Here is a 13,138-nt window from a genome sequence, read left to right on the forward strand (position 1 = left end):
ATAGTAAGCAAAAGGAGGGATACTTCTTAACCCACCTGACTTCAAAGAGTCAAGCAACAAGAGTATCAACAACGATAAAATCAATGTCCTGACCCCCGAAGAAAAGGAGTACCACCCGAATCGATCCGACGTTTTGCACGACTCGTATGCACAAGCTTTCGAACGAAAATTCTAACCGGCATCATCCTTCCTGTTTCAGGCAAGAAGCTGAAGTGTCCGTTCTGCGAGAGACTGTACGGCTACGAGACGAATCTGCGCGCCCATATACGACAACGTCACCAGGGCATCAGGGTGCCCTGTCCGTTCTGCTCGCGGACGTTCACGCGGAACAACACCGTCAGACGGCACATAGCGCGGGAGCACAAAGCCGAGCTCAATCTGAAGGCCTTCCAGCAGTCGAACCACTCGGTGTCGGACACGGTGCCGCAGTAAAACGACGCGTCCACGTCGTAGCCGTGGCCGTGGCCGTCGTGGCGGCGATATCAGCCCCGTGGCTGCGCAAGTTACCAGCGAGTGGCACGGAAACGAACGCGGAGGGACTTGGAGGACGAGAACTGAGCGATGCAGGAACGACGGGCGAAGATACCGCATGGTTCACCTTTGCCCTTCGTCGTTGGTCAACGTCGTCCATATGCCAGGTCGCGTCCGAGCGGCTCTCCGGATACGTCGTCCCCATCGAGAAGTCGCGAACGCTGCAACTGACAAGCGGCAAGCTCTCTAACCGAGGGACGAGAGCCTCCGACTCGGATCAGAGGATCGCAAAGGGCCGATCCTCGCGACCCCCTGGGTCAACGCGGCGATCCGTTCGCGATAGTTGTCAATTACGCTGCTGGAGCGTCCAGTGGTCGACCTCGTGTCACGAACCGACTGCTGAAACCGTCTCGAGGCGTATCGCGCCCAAGGAATTTCGGAGAATGCGAAGGCGAATCGTTTGGCTCGTGGTTGATCAGTCCCCCGAGGCGATCAGAGACCACTCGGGGACTCCCCGTTGCGACTGGACGAGCCTCGCTTCGGTCCACGCGCATTTTTTAAGCCATTTTTGCAGACCTGGAGTTGTAAGCCTCTATCGCGGAACGTGCTCGATTTTACTCGCGGGAGATTGAATCTCTGTGTAGAGTTCATCGAGGGAAAGAGGATTTGTTTAATTCCTTATGAATGCATTTGATATGTCTGCAGATACAGACACGTGTCTCTGTGGAGTTCACCGAGGAAAATTTGCTTGCTGTTTCCTCGTGGATGGATTTAATAGGCTTGCAGATACAGACGCATCGCTGGAAGATTAATTAACGCGATAAGCAATGGTCATGTACGCGTAGCTGATTCTCGTCACGGGCCAATGTCACGTGTATAAGTGAATACATGAACTGTAGACCAGTGTTAAATTATACGCGATGTATTCGCAATATTCAGCTAGCCTATGTAACCCAGATGTTACAATTGTTTTCAAAGGAATGGTACTAAGATTTTTGTAGCGTATAACACAGCTAATGCAGACTGAAAGTCATCGAGTGGAAACTTCAAGTACAAGTACATTTGATCCATAGTTTAAATGAATTTCAGCGGAAGCACTTTAGTAATATCTGGGTCGATGCATTTTATCAATCCATGAGCCGCTCGTTGCATTAATCGATTAACTCCATAATACAAAAAAATTGAGTAATGCGATGAAATAAAGTACATTGTTTTTTAAAATTCATTGTAGAATGCATAAATACAGATGTAGCTTTCATCTAACGGTATATAGAAAATTAATAAGAAAGAATAGCCAAGAAATAACCCTCAGTAATGTTACAATTTTTATGTGACTGGTGGAGTTAATATATTTGTGTAGCGAACGGTTCGTACAGTCCTCATTATGTAAGAACCATGAATGCGCCATTCGAAACTGGACAATAATCTACATTAATAAGCTCGCAGTATAACTACCGTTACTACTCGATGCACACGTGGATCTTAACCCAAAGTTAGGGATCCAAACAAAAAAAATCATTCAATGGTGCACATATCTCTACTCAACAAAAATAAACATTATCATTCCATGCATGGTTCTGGGATAAAAGGGACTGTGCGTTAGTATCCGTTAAATTAAATACAATGGCTACGAACATGGCCCGTGGCGAAGAGCGTTAGCAAATATGCGCAACCAAGAAATCTTTTTCAAAAGAAAGAAATGGAGCGCACGCGATAGAGGGTTGAATTCCGGGTCGGTTCTCCGCGAACCAACCGCGGAAGGAACGGACGTCGCGCGAAACTCGGACGTGGCAAGGAGGCGTTGACCATGAAATAGGAAAATTGTCCCGGTGATCGGATCACAGAAGACGGAAGAGAGAAGACGGAAATGGAACAAGGAAGAACGAGGAAGGAAGTTTAAGGGAAGGAAGACACGGAAACGAAGCACGGGAAAACGTCGACGTCCGATTGCTCTGAGCGTAGCTTGCACTGAGGTACGAGGGCGGGTGGGTGGGTGGGATGGCATTGGGTTCACCGGGGGGCCCGGGGGGGGGGGGGTTATCGCGCGCCTCGGACACGCTCGCGGATACGCTGCAAATCACAAAACTAGTCAATGAAAGTGCAACGTCAAAGTAAGAATTATTAACTCTAAACGTTTAATGAGCGCGATGAAGAAGCAAATAGAAAGAGTTGAGGGAAGCGGACACCGGAAATGAACCGACAAATGGCGCGAACGGAGTCACGTTCGATGCGGATTCGCCCCCCGAGACCATCATTTGTAAGGAAAGTGTCTCGGGCGAATCGTAAAGCCGTGAACGTGACTTTTTTGGTATTTTTTTTTTATCTCTTTTTTTTTTGTTACGAATCCGTTCTCAGTTTATTCGACCAACTTTTGGTAGGACGAGTAGGGTCGTTCTGGCAACGATGGTCGCACGATGAACGATATATTACCGACCAAACACGGTGCTAGCGCCGTCGCGAAGCAGATGTTGATGGAATAGTGTCTACTGCCGCTACCTTACTCTATTATTCGATAGTTCAACGTTACCGTTGATTAAGAATTATTAACTGCATACCGAATCGCATGAAACCCTGTTACTGATAATATACCTGCAGAGGGATAACTGGTACTGTTAACGCTTCGCTTACCGGTCTGGGTTAGGTTCGACGACCACTGGGAGCCTATTCTTTCGAAAACAACTTGAAAGGACTTTCTGTGTCGGCCCTAGGGTGACTTCTACCGATTTGTCGATTTCTGGGGTCGTTGGAGATCTCTAGATATTATATTTTATCAGATTTGCGTTGGATGGAGTTGCAGTATTTCAAAATTATAACGTTGTCTGTAACGGACATTGGTGTTTAATTGTTTATGATGGATACAATTATAAAAAGCTGTGGAAGCAATTGACTACTTCATCCAGGCACACATAGAAAGACTTTTTTTTTAAATACTTGTCAAACTACCACAATAGATAGCTATCTGCAAGTACTCGTCCATGAGATTACGCTTTAATACATGCAATTAACACTCACAGTCAGTCCCATAAATATTCGTAGCCTCTTTATCTATTGAAGAAATTTGTTTAAATTAAATGGTCGGTTTGATGTTTCCAAGTGCATGTTTTTATGAATATGTTGATATAAATATATACATGTATAAACTTATTCATACACATATTTATAATGAAAAATTCATTCGATAATATTAAAACTATTATTTAATTTAGTCAAACTTCTTCGATAGACATAGAGGGTACGAATATTTACGGTATTGACTGTATATGTAATATATAACTAGAACTACTACACGTGATCTAAAACGGATCATTCTACGTCCCAGAAGTCCTCCTAGGGTTGATACATGCCAACCTAGTTTCCATTTTTTTTTTTATTTATAGAGTGTCAAGTTGACAATATTCAAACGTAACACTTGTTTTCTCTATATGTACAATATATACTGCCATCAACTTGTACACTCTATATATCTTTCAACCCGAATACAACAATTCAAGGACCATAATCACGGTCGATAGGCTCCATTAGATAACCTCCGTAATAAAAATAAAAAAACAGCAGCCGGTGAACGAAGCGTTGATTCCTGTTGATGTCGAGAGCCTACGGTCGAGACACAAGTGATGTACATGTTATCTAACGAAACTGTTTACGTTCGCGCGTTAGTGCCAAAAAGATCGGGTACCTTTTTCTTCGCTCTGGATCGGGATCGCATCTTCGATTTGTTCGTTCCCCTCGACGGGACACGGGTAGAACAATTACGCTGGACTTATCGGTGGAAACATATCCAGAATAGGGCAAGCGCGTTACGCCGACACCGACGCGTTTTCTTCGTCTCTTATTTTCTTTGTGTTCTTTTTTTTTCTTTTGTACAGATATACCGTTTTATAAAAGGATTTATGAGATTATTACTACGATTCTAGGACGGGCAGGCTGTCGAGTTACCATGTGTAGGCCACGTGGGCGGATTCTCCAGGGCGAACGCGCGTATCTTTTTTTCTTTTGTACCAAGCGCCGTCTTCGACGAGCCTCGACGATGCAACGAAGAAGGATGCCTTCTCGCCAGCGTCGGGCAACGCGTAATCCGCGATCACGATCGACGAACGATCGGACGCGACTAGATCGCGAGTTACCGATCCACCCGTCGCGGATTACAAACGTAATTTCGTATCCGATATTCGATGATCATCAAAGTCGTTATCTACGATCGCGTAGCAATCGCTGCCCGGCTCTGCTGTCCCGCTATCTTTCCATCGCCGTCATTTTTTTATTTTTTTGCAACGTTCACCGTCGAGGCTCGATCCGTTCGCCTCGAGGAATCGCGGCGTGGCGTTACGTCACGCGAACAATCACTACCACTTTGTTACCTGTTTACAATGTTTAATACGGACTTTTGTCCGAAGCAATAGTCGCGGATCGAGATATATAGGGGATGACAACCAATAGACCAATATGAACAGAGCGCTATAGAATAATTGCTAGACCGGTTGTGTAGGATGTGATCAATGCAATAGTTATATTACATTTACCTATAGATAGATTATATACATAGATACTCCTAGTCAGGATGGCACCACGATATTACTTGTTGCAGTATTGACACGTTTATTGACAGACTTTTATCTTTCTTTTTTACTTCTACCCCGTTCTTTTTTTCTTCGCTTTCTCGTCTCGTTTTCTTTCCTACAGGATTATTCTCTCGTTTCTCTATTTTATTTTTCTGTTATTACTTTCCGTTGCTTTTTTCTCCTCTTTTTTCTTTCTTCTTTTCGTTACGTTACAGATGAAGTTTAACAAGAATTATCTCACAACGATACGCCTACCGCGAAGGTATCAAAGACAATAGACGAATAGAGAATTATTTAGTATTTAAAAGATCATACGCGAGCTAGAATATATATATTATTATATATATATATATACACACACATATATACATATATACAAGAGAGACGTTAGACGCCGTCGAATTTTCCGTTCAGTTTGTTTTCCGCATCGTTCTTTATCATTTCTGTTTTCTTTCTTTTCTCTTCTCTATTTTGCTGTTGGTTTTATGTTCGTTCGTTTATCCACTTAAGATACGTCAACAAAAGATGATACGTAATGACAGTTAACTACCTCATCGTTTTATAATAACGCATTAACCAAACACAGGGAACACTGAGCGACCACAGTAATATTTATACCTGTACATTCCGTACAGCCGCTGATACTTGTCCGGTTAGCGTCGGAACTATTCTTCTGCTGTTATACCCTGCGAAGAGGGTACGAGGGCGGATCTCGAGGCTTCTCGTGGCGAATTCCTCTATCTTCTACGATGCAGCGAGCAATATTGACCGAGGCGGCATAGTTGTTGCCAGATATAGATAATCGTGAGGTCTCGGAGCTTCTAGGAACCGAGGGACCGTCGTTGAAGTCTCCAGTTCCTCGTAACTCTCTGCCGAGGATTCGAAATGAACTCGCTGCTCGAGGTCACTTAGTAACTTGCAAACTGTCCTAATAATTGGATAATCGAGGGAAGATAGAATTTGTCTGCAACTAGAAATTAATCGAATCGAGTTTGGTTGAAGATTATAGAAAATGGCATGCGTGTCTTTTTCTGTAATAACTGATTTGTTTAAAATAATTGTTCTTACCATTTATTTTGTTTAAATACACTACTCCGAGAGGTCTAGAGAATTTATTTTAAGGTTTTGTTTGAGAGAATGTTCAACTATCGAGACCTCTTTTGTCACTCTTTATTTTGAATAATAATAGGGAATTCTAGGTATTACTTTTTACCTACAATGTTATATGGAGCATTTTGTGGAGTACAAACGGTATATATTATTTTTTCGTAGTTATAAGAATTTACTTGACATTTAAATCCTCAAAAAACAGGATACTGATAGTTGAAGTATAAGTACGTTTAAACATTAATTTTTTTTATTTTCATTTCTACGATCAATGGGTTAGGACAAATACAACTAACATTTTTGTATCTGAAAAAATTAATTTCCCACATCTTTAAATGCATTTCCCGCAATTTTAATGCATCCCGCAAATTCATCAAACATATTATATTCTCACAATACCAACGACAAAAAACTGTCTGAACTATTTGCCACGTCCCAATAATTCCACCCTCTGAAAGTGACCTCGAACATCGACTTGATCACGATCCTATCACAATGGTACAAACGTTTACACAAAGTAGTTTTCACAGAAATCTCTTTACTCGCATATTCCAAAATGGAATTTCCATCCAACGAAAGGCCTTCGAGATCGTCGACACACGTGATATATAAACTCTACATATTATATATATATACATATAATAGATCCGTTTTTTTACAAAGCCGCAATTATTGCATACGTACAACTATGTGTAACTGACGACTAGAGACAGTGAGCTACACGTGAGTGTAGATGTGTGCCTGTGTGTATGCGTGTTAATGAGAGACCGCGTGATTTCAAAATCGAGCGTGTTTTAATCCGTGAGACAACCACTTGCGATTTCATCGTTCAGCGGTGATGATATTCGGGCGTTCGATTCCTAAAACGATTTCAGGCGATAGATTTCGACGTAGAGTCCAGAAAGGAAGAATAGTGTCTACGACGAACGGGTGGGAGAAAACGAAACAATTGAAAGAGAGGAATAACAAACGAAGTATCCGTTTTTTAGAGGGCGGGAAACCGAATGAAATGGCGGGTGGCGTTTTTTTGAAGGGGTGTGAAAACGATTTCGGGGAGGGAACGTCGACGAATTTCGCGGCTCGCGTTTTCCGATCGTCTCTAGACTGATCAGATTTTCGGCCGAGAAGAAAGGTAAACAGCTGGGGGGGGGGGGGGATGCTGGCGAACGAAAGGAGCAAAAAGGATGCGTGACGTTTGGAAATGGGAAAAAAATCCAAGTGAAAAGTTTGTTCGAACGAGGGTGATACTGATACCGAGGATGGGCTTTGACGCATTTAGACGACGTAAATTAGTCATAGAGGGTAGAGGGGCGAGAGTTTAAAAACGAAGACGCTGCGGGGAAGGGATTATTCAAAAGTGTTATGTGTCGTTTACGTATGTGATGGTTAGGAACATACACACACGCGCGCACGTATGCAGACAGACAAATACACACACAATACGCGGAATACATCGCACACGATCGAGTGCCGCACGTTCCAGAGGCGCGAGACTACAGTACGCGCGCGAGAAGAGTGCTACAAGCCTCACCTGTGGAATGCGCCACAGCAACCATTTTAAAAACTGTTGAGCGTCTAGTTGGACAATGTTACAGTCGGCACTTGATAACTTGATAACTCTGTACTACTTATTTACACGTCTAAAAGATAAAACATTGCACTCTCTATTATATACAATCATTTTCTGTAGCCACAGACGTGCACGAAAATAACTGTCCCATAATTAATTAATCTCCACGTGGAAGAGTTTATAGCAATTTTTTTCGCGCGTTAACAGTAGTCAGCGCAATATTACTACTTTTGATCAAAAATCGATTTTTCTTTGCTGTACTACAATATACAACCCCTTTTTATAGGTGAAAGCATACACAAAAATGACTAGGCTGTCTCACAATTGATTAATCTCCACGTGGAAGAGTTATAGCACTTTTTCGCACGCGTACAGTAGCCGGTGCCACGTTACGCGTACTTTTGATCAAGAATCGTTTTTTCTTTTTTTTTTCGTTTTTAAAGTGTTTCTTATCCGGCTAGTCTGCCGGAAGCAACAAAATCGTACTAACACGGAGATGTTTATATCGTACTATGAACTTTTTAGCTTTAAGTTTTCTCCTATGTCGTTGGTACGTGGCTCCATTTTCGTTTCGAACATTTTTCTTCTTATTCCTTTTCGTTTAGATACTTTGGGGGTGGCATTCGCAGCGCGTAGATAAGGTTTCAGGCTGGAGAAGCCAGGTTTTTAGTGTCATCGTATTCGTGGCGGGTACGATACATCCACACGTGATTTCCGTACGTGTGTATAGTGTACATATGCGTATGTACGAACATGTACGGCGAACTGTGGACGAGGGGCAATCGATCGTGTGTGGAGGGGTGCGAAACGAGAACGAAATGCCGATGGAGGATAGATCATGCAAGATTTAGACTTGACATTCGTAGTAGAGGAGGGGAATCACTGTGTAAAATTAGTTTTGGAATTAATATGAAAAATATTCCTATTTTGAGGAATGTTTACTTATTTTAGGAATTTTACCTACTTACATTGTTTAATCATAAAAACACCTTTTGGGAGTAGTTCGTTCCATGAAAAGTTCTGTAGTCGAGAAAACAACACCATTTAACTATATGTTATATTGTTTCTCTGATTGGAGTCTCGAACTATTTGTAAAATTTGTTTTGAGAAGATTTTATGAGATTTGCACATGATGTTTTCTTAGGAGGACATCTAATAGCTCTATAGATTTAGTTAGTTATTATTCAATTTGAGTGTTAGATAGGACATGGGTATATAAATAAACAGGGAATTATTTCTTCGTTCAAAGATAAAATGAAATTCGTGTAACAGAAGATTCAAGAAGTGGAACAGGAATTTCGACTCCGATGCTCCCAAAGGGTGGTCCTAAATTTTCTTGAAACTAAATAACGGATAAATAACGAATAATACCAACATACAATAATTTGTATTCGTCCACCTCGTATAACTAGGTATAACTAGATATTCGTCCACCTCGTATAATTCTAAAACTAAAATTCTCAATGTAATTCAACCAATAACAAACAGAAAATTATTCATAAAATATTTTTATCTTCTATATTATCTTCTATATCTTCAATATTTTTGTCTTGTCTTCCATTCTAATTTTACTTTCTGGCATTGCCCACGGTGTTCAAATTTCGCACTTCCCGACTGTATCCGGTTGTAAACACTCTTTTATTCGCGTTTACCTGTTCAACTCATTACTGGTTAAAGAATTTCTCCAATAACATAAGCAGAACCTATTAAAAAAGCCCCGAGCTCTGCGCATCATAAATCTCGTTCTACGAAACATACTCCCATTGGCGAGTACTATTGGAACGCGAGAAGATTGAATCCGACTCTATTCGCGAGGTGTGCCACGATTAGAAAAGAGCAAATTGTTCCTTATTTATTGTACAATCGCTTTTAAAACTAACATGGTTGCGTCTTCGTTCGTTTGACTTGATAGTTGCCCATAAATTAATTAACGTCTTACAAATAATGCTCCCACAAAAAAAAAACAACGCCTTTTGTAGATCGATGGCAGTCTCGAAGAATACGATTAGAAACTCATTCTTCTCATGCGCCAACAGTAGCAGCCATAGATTGGGGGAAAGCACTATCAGCCGTTCTCGTAGCTCTGCTTCCAACACAGAGCATCTATTCTCCCAGTTGAACAGCGTATGCAAATGAAAAGAAGCACACACACAAACACACATACAAAGCACACGAAACACACTCACACAAAGGGCACGTACCTACAGAGGCGCGGTATATGCGTACGCGGTTGCGTGCATATATACCCACGTTACGAAGCCACGCGCGACGCGTACGCATAACGTATGTACCATTATTGTATCACGGCGTAGGATAAAATGTTGCATGTTGTTTCTATAATATGTGTTTTACGGATTGAAAATCCTTTATAGATGTCGTGTGTGACACAGCTTGGGGGGGGGGGGGGGAGGGAGGCGAGGCGAGCTTTACACCGCGGGTCAGTCGATTAGGTTTCGCGACCGTCGCGGAGGAAGCGGAAGGAACGATGGAAAACAGATGGCGAGCGATTAGGGGATCCGACGAAAGGCGAAAAGCTGACCGGAAAAGCTGGCTGGAAATTTCTCGCGCGTCTCGAAACGAGGGAAAAACGAAGAGGGAAGGAATCCACGGACGAACGATTATCGATGGCTCCGAGCACCCGCGACAGGGGCTCGCGGTGTAAACGGGCTTAATTCGCGATTAAAAGGAAACAAAAACGAGTAAAAAAAGTTTGGCGGGGTAAATAATCCTTCGAATTCGGTACGGTGGAGTTAAAACGAGAAAAAAAAGAAGATTTGGATAGGACGCGAGAGGACGGGAGAGAAGGGCGGGGGTCGGCGAGACTGTTTCTTTTTTCGGGAATTAGCGAGATTTGTTGCGTGCTCGCGTAGAGCGAAAGAGACGAGGGTCGATGTTATCGCTGCACCTAAAATCAGTGCACGCTGCACCGGTGCACTGGCAACTGCTATACTGTTTGATCATCGTATAGTATATAATAGTACTATACCATAGTTGATAATGATTGCATAGTACACGTATCGCGCACGCATAAGCATATTTAAACGTGAGGAAAAAGCATAAAAAAAAAATATATATATATATAGGAAGATTACGGATGGAAGCGAACATAAGGAAACGTAATGAAATTTTCTTCTTTTTTTTTCACATCTTTCGCGGCAAGAATTAAGGAATATTAAACAAACAAAAAAATAACACTAATAACGATTACTGATAACGATAATATTATGTAAACCAAGTAGGGCTCACTGTCGCGTGGCGGGGCTTCGATTTCGGCGGCGTGCGGCCGTCGACGATCTCGGCGACGGCCGCGACTTATAGTACAAAGTAAACTAATGTTAAGGGGTATAGAGAAGAAAAAATAAAAGATAAACAAGCAAACGATCGACGCGACGAGAACAAAAAAAAAAAAGAAATAAACGAGAGATCGCATATTGCAGAATTTTTGTAAAACTTATTACACACGCTGTATGATGTAACACGGTAATGGGATCGACGAACGATGATGACGATTGATGGTTTATGATAGTCGAAAATGGACGACGGCATTGGCGAACGGTCGAGGATTACGCGTAACCGATTTAATTAAGCTGTTCACCCACACTGCATTTTTAGATACAAAATGCTGAACTGTTTGACAAGGTACACGAATCAGCTTCGTCGAAGTATAATTCGTCGATTCGCATTGTTTACTTTTTAAACTTTATGCCAAAACATATACATTGCATTGATTCATACAATAACGTAATTATATATCGAGCTGCACAAGTCTCGCGCTCCATAAGTGCATCGAATTTGCAGTGTAATAATAACTAAACGAGTGTTTCAAAATTTGATCAAGCATTCTATTTAATCACAAGGTATTATTACAAATATAAATGAAATATTCGATCTACTATGGAAGCACTCGTTTTGTATCCACACGAGCATCAACAATCGTTGTTATAGTGATATAAACTATATTTCTAAAAAGAAGCATGCGTATCGACGTCTTTTATCTCCAAGACAGCGCTCTACACGCGATAGAATAATAAAGTCCCTGCAATCTCGAAGAAGAGGAAGGCAACTCTATTTCAAACGGCGTTGAATCAGGTTCAAGCACACTTTACATATCAGTTTCACTAAGAGAGTCTACTGATTCTTAGATTTACCACTTGCTGTCGTTTCTAGACGATTCGCGCACTCCTCCTCTTCCCTCGAGCCGCGGGACTCGTCCACCGACTGTTGTGATCGTATTTTATATCCAGTAGCTCGCAATAGTTTATGCTAGTTACAAAGTTGTCAGAAAATGTTCAAAGGACTGCACGTGTTTCGATTGTGCTGCGTAAGCACGGTTTATGATCGCGCGTCGAGAGCGCCACTTCTCACGGGGCGGTGATTTCAATGCCTCTCGAGCTGCACAGGACAGTGCGCGGCAGTCGATGCTCGTAGAAGCGTACAGTGTTTGGCAAAATGTCATACGTGATTATTATTACGGAATATAACGTAATCGTGGTTAATAATCAATGGATAATGAATAACCAGGATTTCATCTCTAGAAGAGTTTACGTAAGGTACAATTTATCGATTCACCCAGTCACAAGTGTACTTTTCTGATTTGAAACTCGCGAGTGATGGTCATAAAAGTTATCACTGAAAGGTTACGAATTATCAATGCAGGTTTTAATCTGACAGTCGTAGGTTTTAATCTGACTTCGTAAATGTGATCGCAAGGTACTCAGGATTTTAACTCTGAAAGAGTTGTGTAGATTACAAATGTACTTCCTAATCCTGTAATTGTGAATGGTGATCACAAAAACAGTCACAAAATGATCATGATTTCTATTTCAAGACATTACAAATTATCTAACCACGATTGCAGATTGTAAATTGCACCTTTTAATCTAACTTTTGCGAGCAATGACTACAAAAGTAACCACAACGCAGTCACAAATCAACGATCGCCCAACTCTGATAGAAAACGGCATGGAAACCTTATCGAGTTCTCATTCGAACAGAAAGACTGGAGAAACTGAACACTGCCAGACACGGGTCGCGAATCCTTCCGTGACCGTTTTCGCCGATGATCCTCGACGCCGTCCGTCACAGTAACGGATCACAATACTTGGTCACACTAGTACAAATGCTACCTCACACACGACATACAGGGTGCATAAAAAAAAAAGGAAAAAAAAATGAGAAGCATACGAAAATCTCTCTGTACATAAGCACAGTCGAACGGTATTTCGCGATAGTTAATCGAACGTCACAGAGGCGTCGATCGAGGCACGAATCACGGCACGTTCTCGCGTCGTTCCGCGTTACGGACGAGCGAGTTCTATCGAGGGAATGAAAGAAGACGATAACTAAGATATTCGAGAGAGAGAGAGAAAAAAAAATACGATTTGCAAATACGATTAGTCGAACAGAGATGTCAGAATTAAATTCGGAAACG

General features: G+C 41.9%; 1 protein-coding gene across 7 annotated transcripts in view; it reads left to right on the top strand.

Moving 5' to 3' along the window:
* Positions 1-2,439, top strand: part of LOC128890281 (zinc finger protein chinmo) — an 82,407-nt gene extending 79,968 nt beyond the window's left edge. For all 7 annotated transcript variants that reach the window (XM_054148623.1, XM_054148622.1, XM_054148621.1 and 4 more), the window contains one exon: positions 200-2,439. In XM_054148623.1, coding sequence (XP_054004598.1) covers positions 200-432 — 233 coding nt within the window. In that variant the 3' untranslated portion in view covers positions 433-2,439. The remainder of the gene's footprint in view (positions 1-199) is intronic.
* Positions 2,440-13,138: the final 10,699 nt, after the last annotated feature.

Source organism: Hylaeus anthracinus, unplaced genomic scaffold (genome assembly GCF_026225885.1).
Source record: "Hylaeus anthracinus isolate JK02 unplaced genomic scaffold, UHH_iyHylAnth1.0_haploid 12000, whole genome shotgun sequence".
NCBI classification, from domain to species: Eukaryota; Metazoa; Arthropoda; class Insecta; order Hymenoptera; family Colletidae; genus Hylaeus; species Hylaeus anthracinus.